Source organism: Prunus dulcis, chromosome 2 (assembly GCF_902201215.1).
Source record: "Prunus dulcis chromosome 2, ALMONDv2, whole genome shotgun sequence".
Lineage (NCBI taxonomy): Eukaryota > Viridiplantae > Streptophyta > Magnoliopsida > Rosales > Rosaceae > Prunus > Prunus dulcis.
Genome location: NC_047651.1, coordinates 22,333,378 through 22,347,457, shown reverse-complemented (window position 1 = coordinate 22,347,457; position 14,080 = coordinate 22,333,378). Strand labels below are relative to the sequence as shown.

Genomic DNA, 14,080 nt, shown 5'->3' with positions numbered 1-14,080 from the left:
TAATTATATATAACAACCTACAATTGTGTCATGTCATGTGTGATGAATTCTGAGATGCCTTCTAGATAAGAAGAATTTATATATAACAGGGATGTTATCGTGGTAATATTTCAAGCCTATCACGTATTATTATGCTGAAAAATTAAAATACATGACAATAAATAATTGGCTCAGAATAATGTCATGGTGGTATTCTCCTTTTAGTCTCTTTACCTTTGTGGTCAACATCTCCTAATTTCTCAACCTAAAATATTAATGAAGGTAGAATTGATATTTGAAGAAAATGATTGATCTTAAGCACCATAGTTTACACGTTAGTTTTGTGATTACTGATTTATATGGTGGCACGTAGTAGTTTAAACTTGTTGATTTTTATACTCAAACCAATTCCAATTTGACAGTCGAGAAGAACAAAGTGCTTCATTTCCCTGCAATCCACGTATGTATAATATATGTTCAGATTATATCCACTGGTGTGGTGATTAGCTAGCAGTAGTTGTAATTATAACCAAAAGGGCTATGAATATGCATCAGTCTCTATCAGGTTATATATATGCCTATGAGAATGCATCCACACCATGGAAGGATGAAAACAAATTTGGCAAGGTTTTCTTTGATGATGACAATTTGGCAATAACCTTATAATTAAGTATAAGAGGTGATGGAGAGGGCAAGAGATGAGGTATGTTTAGTTTGATATTTCCTCAAAGTTTTGAGTGTTTGGGCCCTAGTGACAAACACACATGGTATTTAAGCTCTGATTTTAAGAGGTTGTAGGTTTGAAACTTCCAACTTTGATCATTCATGTGTTATATGAATTATTTTTTAATACAAGTAATATTAGAAAAAAGTAGTTTTTATATTCATTGTCAATGTGTTATTGGGATTCGAATCTAAAATCAGCCGTGTATGAGCTTTGAAAACAAGGAATTGCAACTTTGAATCAGTCAGATAACTCCATGCTCCAAACAATAATTCAAGGATTATATATCTATTTGCTTATGGGTGAAATATTAAAGCATCTACCTCTAAAGTCCATTCTAAATTGCAAAAAGTGAGCAAGGAGGTTCATGCATGTAAGCTAAAGATTGCATTGCAAGTGGAGGTGACATATATTAAAAGGAATAAAGGCACCAACCAAGTAGTGGGCAAAGGAGGAGAAGTTTTAACTTTTAATGATGGAATTATTAAGTATTTAATTAACTATTAAGCTGGGCCATGCCATCTGTTTGGGGACAGGTTTAATCATGTCAGCATGCCTCGTAAGTAAAAGTCAAAGAAGCACGTGTACTCAATACCAGCACGTTTTTTTATTCGGGCTTGTTAAATAAGAATAAGATCTAAAGGTCGTCATTGTAGCAGCACCATCAATAATACAGTTGATTGATACATATACTTTGTTAAATTGCTGATGTAAATGTCACCTGATTTTATTTTATTTTTGCTTTTGGACTTAAGAAAGTAAGAAAAACGACAATCAATGTGCCATCACAACGTTTTCACAAAGCACGTGAAGACTTGTCGTCAACTCAACTCTATCTACAAATTGCACAAGTAGATCCATCGTATTAGTGGACGACATAATTGATATTTTATAAATACAATACATTACTCGTAGATGGATACGTTTGTCACTTAGTGATGTAAAGGTCACACTGAAAAATTATTCAAAATAAAATTCTTCACACAAGGGCACATAAGCTTCATGCTACACTCAGAAGTTGTACTGTCAAATCATAAACCACATCATTTAGTAACTAAAACTCAAGAGCATTTCATAAATAACACAAATGAAACAAGATCTATACATTACGAGGATACAGAGGTACATATAACGCAAGGGGGGGATAAAACTAGGTTTTAACGATGGCAGCATGGCCGGAGAGTGGGAATAAAACAAGAAAAACCGTGGTCAGAGAGTATCTACCGACCGTACAATTGACCATTACAATGGGGTAAAATCCCTGGACGCCGAGCTTTTCATTAGTCACTACTACTTGCCCTTCTTTGTGCTGCACGAAGGACATTTGTACTGCTGAATATATTCTGCCTTGGCTGGTGTAATCTTCACACACTTCCCATGGTACCACCTCTCGCAGATGTCACAGCCAATCCAAAACTCATTAGCACTGTAATTTCCCCCACAGCTTCCACATAGGGTTTCACTATGCTCATCTTCATCCTCCACATAACTCCCATCGAGTAACTTATTATTGCTCTTTATTTGTCCATCAACTGATCTCTGAAAAGACACAGAGATTGGTCATAAGCCCAAAATTTGCACAAAGGGAAAGACCATCCAAAGCTCAGTTGGCAGGCAATTATTTTCAGAGAGAGAGAGGGAGAAATTTTCACCTTCGCGCTGTTCCTGGATTTACTTCCACTATCTGCACTGGGTTTGTCTTTTACGGGCTTCCTTCCAGTTACGACTTCAAAGATTGTAGGCAGATCATTTGTCAAGCTAAATAGACGCTTCCTGTTGATTTTTAAAAAATGGTTATCTATGTACACTTGCAACCTTCTTTGTTTGGGGTTACCAAGATGGATGGCCCAGCAAACCACCTTTTAGTTTAGTGACAATTTCAATATGATGGCCAGGTACAGGAGATGATTTGCACTAAAATGAAATGGTGGGACAACACAACACATTATACAATTAACACTAACTTCCTCAATGAACAACGTCTATTGAATCAGGAAGCTAGAGGATGGGCAAGGAAATTCCATAGAAGGAAAGTGAAAATGACATTTCTGAATTGGATGTCTGCGCATATAAATCAGCAGCTTCATTTAATTACAGTTCATTGTATTGTCCAGGTATAACAAGTATTAACAACAATCTTGCAACAACAAAGACTTTATTTTTTCTTCTCATTATTCTCATAATATACAGTGAGGATTCATTTATGTCAAACGAAATATCAGGAACCCGTTCACTTAAAAATGATTTCCAAGGAATTAGGCACTGAAAACAAGTCCAAAGTATTTTATTAAACTATCATTTTAAAGATGTTAAGTACATCAAACCAAATTACATAACAAAGTAATAAACATGTTTGGGCTAGTATACGACCCTTCACAGGCCTCCCATTTTGTTTATGACTGACACATTGTGTCGGCTACTACTGTATTACCTCTTTTTTGGGTCAGAAATCATAATTCATTAAGGCACCCAAAAGGGAAAACAGAAATACAATAGGCCATGACCACAGGGGGAATTCTTTTTCTTTTTCTTTATCAGATTCAAAAAGAGAAGGAAGAAGACCCTTCTCATTCCTCTGCTCATCGATCTTTTCAATTCGGGTCAAAAGCTAGGGTTTTCTCGACAAACCAAAAACTGTTAATCTCAATCAAGTTTTAGGATTTGGAGATGAGATTTTCTAAAGTTACTTTCAGGCTTGATTCAAATTGGGAACCAGAGCATTGAGGATTTAGAGCTTGCTGAAATGAAATTCATGAAAATGACTGCTCAAAAGAAGAGGTGAAGTTTCCAAATTGAGGCCTTTGTGCATCAGGTGGTGGTTGATTTGACATACACAGAAAAGATATTTGCATACGATATCATCCCCAATTCTGAAATCAACAATTAGAATACTGAAAAAACGATGTTTTAGTGTTTTCTAAAAATGGGCTGTTTTTTAAAGAATTTTTCGCAAATTTGTTTTTGAAAATGCTGTGCCAAACATGTTTTCTGGCAGAGAAAACGATCCAGTGTATTCAGAAATGAAAAAATGTTTTCGGATGCCAAACGGCCCCTAATCTTTCATGAAAACAAGCAATAAGAGCTCATGAAATTTCATGAATGCCTGAAAGACAGACCTTTGCTGAGTGAATGAGAACAGGAAAACATAAAAAATAACATCTCCACAAGTAGAAAAGGAAAATAACATCAAAAATAACATTTGAATTCACGAAAATATCAGCTGTAAACTCAGGACGAGAAACAAACCTCTCATTTCGATTCAGGCGAGCACCAAAGTAGAAAGCCACAGAGAGCAACCAAGCATCACTATGTACTGCAATCAATGACAGCCAATCCTTACGGTTCATCCCATCTCTTGCAAAATTGATGCCCAGTGCAGGCTCAGGAAGCTCCGGGGGTACTTCCTCTGCCGGCAGAGTCACCTCCCACGACTCATCTGGGTGTCCGTACAGGCACAAATTCTCCTTCTCTGAAAGATATTAAAGTACACAAAGCTTGTAAGTAAAGCATCCCATTCCAAATGGAAGCAAAACAAGCAATAAAATTTTTATTGAAATTAAACTAAAGGCATCAATGGAATACGATTAGTAGAAACTATGAGGGGAAATTGAACAATAATATGCTCTGTTAGGTTTCCTAGAAAATGTAGAAAGAGAAATGAAACAACAATTCTAAATCTGATGCCTTTCAGCGTTTCTACTCAGCCAGAACCTATAACGACTACTATCCCTAAGCACCAAAACAGAACAAAATCTCATGATAATTACAAAGACATACTCAAGCCTATATTTTTACTCAACTTTCTCGGTAACCAAACAGAAAGCTAATGAAGAGCAAAATAAAAAAAACCGAAATAAGAAGAGACCTGGATCGCAAAGCGAATAGAACTCATCCACATCTGAAAGTGCAGAAACAAGCAAAGCGTCAATGAACATCACACTAAATAAAAAAGCATGCATTTTTGTGTATGTAATTAGAACAGAGAGGGAGAGAGAGAACCGTAGGTAAGGGCGCGAATGACAGCAGAGCGACGAGCGCTGTAGTCCTTGAAGATCTCTTCGACGGTGCGAGGGCTCGAAGATGGCATTTTCCCCAAATGTGTGTGATTTGATATATATTTTTGAAAACAAAATAAGGGATTGGATTAGATAAGGAGGAGACCTGGGCTTTCACCTGGGCTCGGGCTGGCTTATGACTCTGATTCCCTCAACTTACGGCATGTCCTATTTGGTAAATAGGCTTGGTCTTGGTGTTTTGTGATCTATTTTCTCCGCCTTTAATATCGCTTGTATTATAAAATGAGAGACAATAAAAATTACCAATGGTCTGATTGAACACAATAAAGCTAGGAACAAATTGCTATCTTTTGTACTATTTTAAGGTGCTTCTATTTTATAGAGCATCTGCTCCCAAAAACATAATAATAAAAATATAAAATAAAATAAAAAAGAAGCTAGGAAGAAATTAGTAACTATTATTCACATAAAATTCCTTCCCAACTTTCTTTTGGAGTTTTACACATCATTTAAGGCAAAACAGCTTAATTGGTACATAGAAGTTTCATACAAGCACAAGCAAAACCCATTAAAACCATGGGATAGGAGGCTAAACACGGACTGGCCCAGAAATAAATAAAACACAGAAAACAGAAAATGAAAAGAGGCTAAACAAAGGTTACTAGAAGCTACATGCTACCTTATATTATATAATTACAAGAATACACTTTTCTTGGAAATCATTTTAGCATAATGCTGGGGAGAAGCAAAGTTTTTGGTGCTGGCTGCTCCAAGCAAAGCCCCTCACAAGTTTTAAGTTTTAGCATAGTAATTGCATTGGAGCTATATCTCTTCTGAACTTCTGCAAATCCCCTGCTCAGTACTTGCTCTACCCAAGTTTCCACCACCTTATACCTGTCTGTCAAATACACTGCTGCAAGTAGTTGTTCCATGACTTTTGAGTCGATTTCTAGCAAACACTCGGTGTCAACAAACTTGTGGAAACTGTTCTTGATCTCCTTCGATATTTTCTCTGCAAGTGCATCAAAATCAACCGGTTTGAATACCACTGTATCATCCACCTTCTCAAAGAATTCTTGCAACCAAGGCTTGGAGTTTTCAGATGGGCAGTCGTTTTCAGAGCTCCCATCGTCTGTGTCTTGTGCTGCAGTTTCTTCAGCTGGAAGGTTGAGATCCAGATACCTAGTTGATGTCTTGTTAGCACGTTTGGGCATCTCTGAGACTTCATGCTGCTCTAGAGGCTCATTGACACCAGTCAGTTTCCTTTTATTCAGAAGATGTTGGTTGGATATGCCTTCTTTAGTTGTATTGGAGGATGCCCTCCAGTTTTGGCTTATGGCCATGCTGTCTTCAAAGGAACATTCAATGGTGATCTGCACTGACCGCCCTTTCGCTTGCAAGATTCTTTCTTCGGAATAGTTGGAGGGTCCGTTTGTGGAAGTGAGATTACTGCATCCCTTTGAGAATTTTGAAGTTGTAACAAATATTGCATTACTGGTGCTGACTTGTCTTCCATGGGAGTCTAAGAACTTACCAGTCGATAAAGCCAGGGACAAACAATTTCGAGTCACCGCATCCGCCTTGTCAACATTTTCTAGGAAGACAATGGACAAGGGTTTCTTGCACAATTCTCCGGCAACATAATCAACAACCGTCTTACCTCTAAACTTCACATCATAACCATTCACTGCTTGACAGTCAAGGATTGTGTCTGAATGGATCATTCCGTCCTGAGAATCCAGATCCACACGGATCAATTGTTCCTGGCCTCCATATAATACCTCAGCAAGGGCAACAGCAGTTTTCTTTTTGCCATACCTATCAGGTCCTGAAAAATTGAACCATATGTCCCTTCTGTGACTTGCTCCAACGAAATTTTCACTTCTCGATCGGCAGTGAGCTATTCTTTGGCTAATAACACTTATAGCTTCAATTTGCCAGCCAACCCTCTCAAAGAGAGCTCTAAAAAGCACCTTGACATCACTTGGATCAAACTGCCCATGGTTGTCAAGACTTGAGCAGGATGATGATTGAACAGAATAGAGATTCCCATTGACTAAATCTACATTACAGGAAAAGCAACCTGAGATGTCCTGTTTAAGTCCTTGATTCTGATTTGGAGGTTTATTGGCTGTATTACTAGCAGGAGAAGAGCATATTCCTAACCCTAAATCTGTGGTCACGGAAGTGGTAGATGTAGCAGATGTTCGGCTACCGTCAACCACACTAGAATTGGACAGGGAAGGAGACCTGAGGCCACCCGACTCAAGATCTTCATCTTTCAAAGGATTTTCCCATACTTCAGATGAGAAACTGTCATTAGTAGCTTGGGGAGGAACGCCTGATTTTGTTTGCACATCTATGGGCATGCATGAATTTGTATTCTTGCACTCAGTTTTATTTGAAGAAATGTCCGTGTTGTTGCCTTGATTGTCCTTTTTGTCTTCAGGAGACTGAAAGCCCACTATAGTTGGAAACAAGTTTGCTTCAGGCAGGGGATGAGGTTGATGAAGATGTTGGCATGTATCACCCCATTTGTCTTGTAGCCCTGTAACTTTGGCACTCAATAACACACCATCATCTTTGGTCTGCACTGAAGAGATACAAACTAGTTTTCAAACGAATAATGTAAAAAAACCTGTAGTTTGAAGTAAAGATTTCAAAATCCCAACGAATGATAGAACACCAACTGGTTGTCATCTAGAAAAACAAAGCACAATATTGACAATTCAACCTTGTGAATTGAAGATGTATTGATCGTGATACACACCTTCGTATCAATTCCCTTGTTTATGCCAAGTGGAGCCATCTGCAACCAAGAAGGCAAGCTAGCTTGATGCTGACCTGCCACTGAAGCAGCAACACCGCCCTTTGGAGCAGCATATGCTTCTTGCCCGCATTTTTCATTGCACGGATGATTGCGGGGCACGCACTGATATGAACTACTTATTGGGAGGTTTAGGTCAGAAGGTGCTGAAAAGAATCCACCAAATGGAACAAATGACTCCATCAAGCTGTAAGTATATCATGACCAGGAAACTGTGAGATTCAACAGGCACATACAGTCAGAAATCAAACTGGAAAATAGACATTCTGAACAGACAGTTCCAACAAATGCATAATTGTTCCACACTTTTGATTACTTAAATATGCATAGAGGATGGAGTATGAATTTATGAGAGCTAAAAATATTTCACAAAAGCTTAGAAGATGGACTATGAAGTGTGGTCTCATATAAATCTATTTCAAAATGCAATATATACCTTGATATTATCTAACTCAGGTATTTGGCCAATATTTCAGCAAAAAAATAACACAAAGGTAGTTGGTCAATCACCCCATTCCTCTAAAAATTAAGCTATATCACTACAAACTATGTCAGAAAGTACAAGCCACATATTAAATTTCGTAAATAAAGAACTATATCACAAATTCACAAATCTGTACTTAAAAAAAGAAAGAACAATAAGAAGAAAGTACAACTCTCACTTTACACAGCAATAAATTATATGGAAAACTACACGCAGAAGCATCTAAGTAAAGATAACATAATTTTATAATTCAGAAGCAAACAAAAGAAAACTTCCACAACCTCTTATGGCATCAAATTTAAAACAGAACAAGTCCATGCAATATATAGATTTACAGGGCAGCAACAACTCACCTGGACCTGGGATACGATTCAGACAAGGGAGGTCTGAGAGAGGTGATGGGCAAAAGCTGCAAGTCCCAGTCTTTTTCTATGGACGGGAACCTACCAATAAATTTCAGGTAGCTTCCATAGCTAGCTGTGGCACCAGTCAACCATACTTTCCCACGATGAAGCTCCAGCAACCTGGTCAATTGAGCAACCACGTAACTCACTGAGTCACCTAAAGCATTGTCTGCAACAAACGCCTTCAAGTCTCCAATGTTCACAAGAAGCCCAGGTCCCAAACTCTGCTCTACCAACTGACCCATCTCCCCAAACTTCAAATTTACAGACCCTTTATCGCAATCCTCTGTTATGAACTTTGAGAAATCTTTTTCAGTGGAAACTACAATCAACCCAGAAAGCTCCACAGGCAAAACACCATCTTTTATTTTCTCCAAAGCTTCCACGAAGCTCTGAAGCGCATCGTAAGCGTATACACCAACAAGCAGAGGATTCCTTCCTCTGTTTCTAATGAGAACCTGTCCTATTCTCCTTGAATTCTCGTCCCCGTCGGTTAAAGAACCCGAGAAGGGAAAGGAGGGTCGGGTCCGGCGAACCTGGTCCGGATACTCGGTCAGGTTGCAGAGAAACAGAGGATGGTGAGCTCTGGAGCGCGAGTACCTGAGGAGCTGAGGAAAAGGGCGCAAAATGGCGAGCTTAATTTCGGAGCTCCGAAAACCCGCCTCGGCGAAGACCCGACTGACAACCGGGTCGTCGAGAATGGACAGAATCAGCTGCTGGAGCTCCACTTTAACGGCGGAGATGGAGGACTGCTGCGAGAGCTGGTGGTAGAGATGGTAATTTTCGGGCTGTCTTCTCTGGTTGGCTTGCGACCGTTTGACGGCGGCCATGAGCGAGTTCGAAACGGGAGGGTCGTCGGCGAGTTGGGTCGAGGGGACCCGGTCGAGTGAGACGCTGAGGCAGAGCTCTAGAGCCTTGAATTGGAGACGCGGCGGGTAGGCGGAGTTTCGGGCGCGCGCGCAGGCCTCGCGCAGCGTGGAGGACGAGAGGGAAAGCAGGGCGGACACGGCGTGCAGCGACGTCGTTTGGCCGTGGCCTCTGCGTCGCGCCACCGCCACGGCCTCGTCCAGCGCGTGGGCTGCCTCCGGAGTTAAGCATTGCCTGGCCACAGTAACCGGCGTAGGCATCGCCGCAGAGCATACAAATTGACTAAAAACAAAACAAAACAAAATTTATTACGATTTTACAACCTTTTTTTTTATTCCTCTTGAACCCAACAAATAGAATAGATTATAGAAAATAGGAGGACCTTTTTAATATTTTGATAAAAATATGGACTGAATTTTGGGCATAGAATATGTAAGCTCGGGGAGTCAAGTGTCATGTTTGGGAGAGATGTTTTAATTATTTATTGGGGAAGGAAAGGAGAGAAGTTTGCTGTGGAGTGTTTGGACTGTGGTGGTGTTGGTTGAGGGTGGAAGGTGTGGCCCGCACCAGGAGGAGGGCGCCACATAAGGGGTTGGGGACCCACAGGAGAAAGGCAAAATAAACCAGGTGAGCATAGATATCATGATGATCATGTTGATCATCATGTTTTGGGGAGAGTGAAAGCGTGAAAGAATGAGAACTGTGGGAAAGATGCTGTGTCCACTTAGTTAAATTTTTTGAGTGAGTGGGCCACAAACTGACAGTCAACGTCACTGTCTGCTGACGTGTACAGCATGGTGAGTGGTGTTATGAGTTGACTCATTGAGTTGTTCCAACTTAACAATATTATTATTGGGAGTGAAAATGGGTATATAGTATCTATCTCTTTCATCAATCCTCATAATATTATTCCCATGATTAATGCGATGAATAATTAATTTTTTAATATAAGCGATAATCTTAATTATACAATTTATCGTTTTCGAAAAAAACAAAAAAAGAAAGTCGAACTATAAAAGGAGAGGGGCTCAATGGAATTTCTCACACACACTACGCACTAAAGTATCATGCATATAAAATCTCTAACTAATATGTAAATAAAGACTATTTTTAACTGGACTAGATCCCTCAAATGATCTCTAACTTTTATGATAAGGTAACACAGACAGATTATTAAAGAAAAAAAAAAAGAGAGAAAATTTATTATTTTTGGGAGGGATGGAGAAAGAGGTCCTCTTGGCTTGAAATATGTAAAGGTAGAAAAGTGATGGGGATGAAAAGAAACCCTACAAAACAACCACCACCATACACATACATGTCATTGATCATTATCAAGTTTAAATCGTATTTATGAAAAGATTTCCTTCCTTTCGTTTTTTTTTTTTTTTTTTTTTTGGAAGAAGAAGAAGAAGAAGAATGGAATGGACCCTCAGCATCAAAGGTTTTCTACTTTTCTTCTCTTCCTGTTCCTTGGTAGTTTGCTTCTTTCTCGCCCAAAGTCTTTAAGACTTAATTCATCAACGCACTCTGTATGTTTATGAGTGAGAGAGAAAAGGGATTAATAGAGTAGGTGTTTGATTTGATGTGGGTTTTTGTTGCTACTTTGCTCATGCTTTTGCTAACCTTTTCAGCTGCTTTTTTCCCCCATACCAAACACAGTCTTCTCACTCAAATAGACCTTTCCCAGCCACCTTCTTCCCCCTTCCAAACAGTTCACTCGACCAGTAAGTAGGTACACTAAAAGCAGCTTTCGGTTGAGTGGAGAGCAATCCTTCACCGAGGGTTGTCTTGTCCAGTAAATACAGTTAGTCGTTATATATTGCCATCAATGAATTATTTAGGGTTTATGATATATACCAAGCCCGAATTAAGATATAAGCGTTTTTTTTTCTTTCTTTTTTGTATGGATGACATGTGGAGGCTCGAGGATGAAAGTGAAAGATATTTATTTTTACATGAGTAAAAAAATAAAGTTTGTGATGAGCTGAAATTATATGCTTTGAGACAGAGTGGTGACTGTGGTGTCATTTTCGAGTGCGAAAGTGAAAAAAGTTGCTGTCATTTTCGCATAAATAATTAAATGTTTGGCTTCTCCACGGCCAAAGAGACGACATACATTCTCAGTCGCACACAAATCGTCGCTAAAGTTCATTTTTATTTATTTGAAATGTTTTCGTGATAGAGATATGGAAAAGGGAGAATCTGGTCTTGGAAGATCTCCTGCGTTTGGAATCTCTCCACCTTTATTTCCTTACAGAAAAGCTGGAAACTCTGCATTTTTCAACCTCACGCTTTTAGCTTTTAAGTTAACCACCGAAGAGACTACTCCCGAAAGTCTATTTGGAATCAAAATATCTTTTACTCTCTTTTCTTTCGTGTTTTCACACTTTGTAAAATGTACATCAATGTGCGAATGTTATAACTTTTCACTCTCATACAACTCTTTTTATTTTTTTTCAGTATAAGGGATAGTATAACTAAAGGGGAGGGAGATTCGAACATCATACCTCTTGTCTGTCCTAAGCTAGACTCCGTTGTCTCTCTCACATAACTTGAAAGAGCACAAGCGTAAGATAGCATAAGATGGTCGGCATGTAGATCCACCCAAAATAGTGTTAAATATCTTTTTAATTATTCCTTCATTTTATTCGAATATTCGCAAAAGATTCCTCACCCTTCCAACCGAGTGGCTGGTGACGTGTGAAAGAGAGATAGAGAGAGAGAGTTTGTAGGGATTTCGGAGATTGAGTTTTGAATTACCTCATGTGTGTTGTGTAGTCATGTATTTATAGACTCCTTGTTTGATTAGGGTTTGGAGAATAATCCTTATTTAATTAGGATTATTCTTGCAAAAAAATGATATGAATTAATCAAAGAGATTTGTTGAAAATTGATTCCTTTATTTAGGGAGATATTTCTATTTTAAATAAAATATAATTTCTTAATTAGGATAATATTCTACCTAAAGAATATCAAATTTTCCACTTTTCACCTTCTTATTAATCGTCGAAATATTTGCTCCCACGTTTCTAGCATGGGATGCGTCCGAGCTATACAAACTAGAAAAGAAGAATGTGTTCTTAGATTGAATGATGGCCTTGTTGTATAAAGTGACATATTCAGACCTCATTTGGTGGTACATATTTCATGCTTGTGTTTTCGGTGGAGCTACAAACAAACTCAAGCTCCTTGCTTTTGCTTACAATCGCAACAAATTTCCATTGATGGAAAACTAAACTAAAACCAGATGCCTGATGGACTTGCCTTTGATTCAACAATTCGATTCAAGGTTAGTCCCGAAGGGGTTTCCAGTTTGTAGAGGTGTTGTGCTGTCACTATATTATGCATTTGCCATGTTATTATATGTACATATTCAACATTCCTCTCACTTTTGAAGTTGAAAACCTCTTGGCATCATCATTGCCACCATTTTCTGAATTCAAAGCTTTTTCGTGCGTCTGAATATGGAAAAGGAGTTGATGGGATTTGACTTCATTTTCTTTATGGGCCATAATCTCCATTTGCGTTTCCATGTGTGTGTGTGTTTATATATATGTATACAACTTTTTTCATCTTTCACGCTTTTTACTCAAATTTAGAATTCTATTATTCCTTGGTGGGTTTTCTCCGTTGAGCTATCATTACACTGGGACCCTTCTGTCATTTTAGTCCACTGCGGTGCTCTCAAATTGTTTGAGGATTGGAAAAAGAAAAGGAGAAAGGTTATTATAACACATAAACACTTAGATAATCCAAGTTTTAATTAATTAATTTCTTTTCATACGTAGTTATTTATAAGATTAAACTCTGTATGAAAGATGTTGAAAAAAAAATTGAAAAAAATAAAAAAAAAATAAAATAATTGAAAGGTCACAAGGTCGGTCCATTTGAGGACAAACAACTAAGATGATCAATGAGTTTAAATTTCTTACTTAAAGTGAAAAAATATAAATAAATAAATTTGCGGCTGTATATAAATTTGGGAATATATTCAACATCTCTTTCACTTGGCAATTGAATAACTCCTTGGGACCATGATTGAACATGCTTGTCGCATAAAGCTGGCTCCATATGATTTCCATTATTTCATTTTCTTCTTTTTCCTCTTCTTTTTTTTTTTTTTTTAAATTTAAAAAAAAAATCAAAAAAGAAAAACCCTAATGTTTAATTTTCAAAGATTTGATAATCAGGTCAATTATCGTACCTTAAACAGACTCAATTACACTAAAGCTTACTTTGGTGACAAGACATTAATTTGAGCACCCAAAAAAGAAGTCGAACAACAGCAAAGAGCATGACATGACACCAACACTTATAATTTTGAAAAGCCTCAGACATGCCTCCCCACTTTGCCAGAAATAAGAGACCTCAAAATCAAATCAACAATACTCCTTTGCGAACCCAGCAATGCCAAGTCCACACACAGCCATGGAAGAACCATTCCCACTCGTATCTTCTTTTCCATATGTGGTACAAAAATCCAATAGTGGCTTCTAGCCCCACCCATCAACTTTATAATCCTACAATTACTAACACCAATCGCTTCCTTCTAAAAAAACAAAATCGAACAAGATATAAATACTTGTGTAAGTGTGACTGTTTTACTATTTTGTATTGTCACGTGACAAAAATAATTCACATAAATTTTTCCTATTAAAAAGAGGTAGAAAACAACTTGATAGTCAGGTTCCTACCAATCTGTGGGCGGCCATGCACTGGTATGGAATACCGGTGTCTTATCATACCGGTGTTTTTTTTTGTTGTAATTTAAATTTTTTT

General features: G+C 38.1%; 2 protein-coding genes across 2 annotated transcripts; both read right to left on the bottom strand.

Annotated features, from left to right (window-relative positions):
* Positions 1-1,749: 1,749 nt before the first annotated feature.
* Positions 1,750-4,884, bottom strand: LOC117619304 (PHD finger protein ALFIN-LIKE 1). The gene is made up of 5 exons (XM_034349222.1): positions 4,703-4,884; positions 4,569-4,601; positions 3,950-4,172; positions 2,356-2,476; positions 1,750-2,242 (listed from the first exon to the last, which is right to left on the bottom strand). Exons 1-5 carry the CDS (start codon positions 4,788-4,790, stop codon positions 1,994-1,996), a joined length of 714 nt encoding a protein of 237 aa, XP_034205113.1. The 5' UTR covers positions 4,791-4,884; the 3' UTR covers positions 1,750-1,993.
* A 343-nt stretch (positions 4,885-5,227) lies between these two features.
* Positions 5,228-9,725, bottom strand: LOC117619597 (protein SMAX1-LIKE 7). Its single transcript, XM_034349589.1, has 4 exons — positions 9,684-9,725; positions 8,384-9,583; positions 7,490-7,733; positions 5,228-7,307 (listed from the first exon to the last, which is right to left on the bottom strand). The coding sequence occupies exons 2-4, from the start codon at positions 9,559-9,561 to the stop codon at positions 5,439-5,441; spliced, it is 3,291 nt and encodes a 1,096-aa protein (XP_034205480.1). The 5' UTR covers positions 9,562-9,583; positions 9,684-9,725; the 3' UTR covers positions 5,228-5,438.
* Between the last annotated feature and the right edge of the window lie 4,355 nt (positions 9,726-14,080).

What these genes read in the sequence shown, in the direction of transcription:
- LOC117619304 (XM_034349222.1), bottom strand. Translation starts at nt 4,790, where the DNA reads ATGCCATCTTCGAGCCCTCGCACCGTCGAAGAGATCTTCAAGGACTAC. An exon ending in CATTCGCGCCCTTACCTACG is followed by an intron (nt 4,602 to 4,702) that starts GTTCTCTCTCTC and finishes CTGCACTTTCAG; the next exon opens with ATGTGGATGAGTTCTATTCG. An exon ending in CGCCTGAATCGAAATGAGAG is followed by an intron (nt 2,477 to 3,949) that starts GTTTGTTTCTCG and finishes AAAAATCAACAG; the next exon opens with GAAGCGTCTATTTAGCTTGA.
- LOC117619597 (XM_034349589.1), bottom strand. Translation starts at nt 9,561, where the DNA reads ATGCCTACGCCGGTTACTGTGGCCAGGCAATGCTTAACTCCGGAGGCA. An exon ending in GAATCGTATCCCAGGTCCAG is followed by an intron (nt 7,734 to 8,383) that starts GTGAGTTGTTGC and finishes ATATACTTACAG; the next exon opens with CTTGATGGAGTCATTTGTTC. An exon ending in ACAAGGGAATTGATACGAAG is followed by an intron (nt 7,308 to 7,489) that starts GTGTGTATCACG and finishes TCTTCAGTGCAG; the next exon opens with ACCAAAGATGATGGTGTGTT.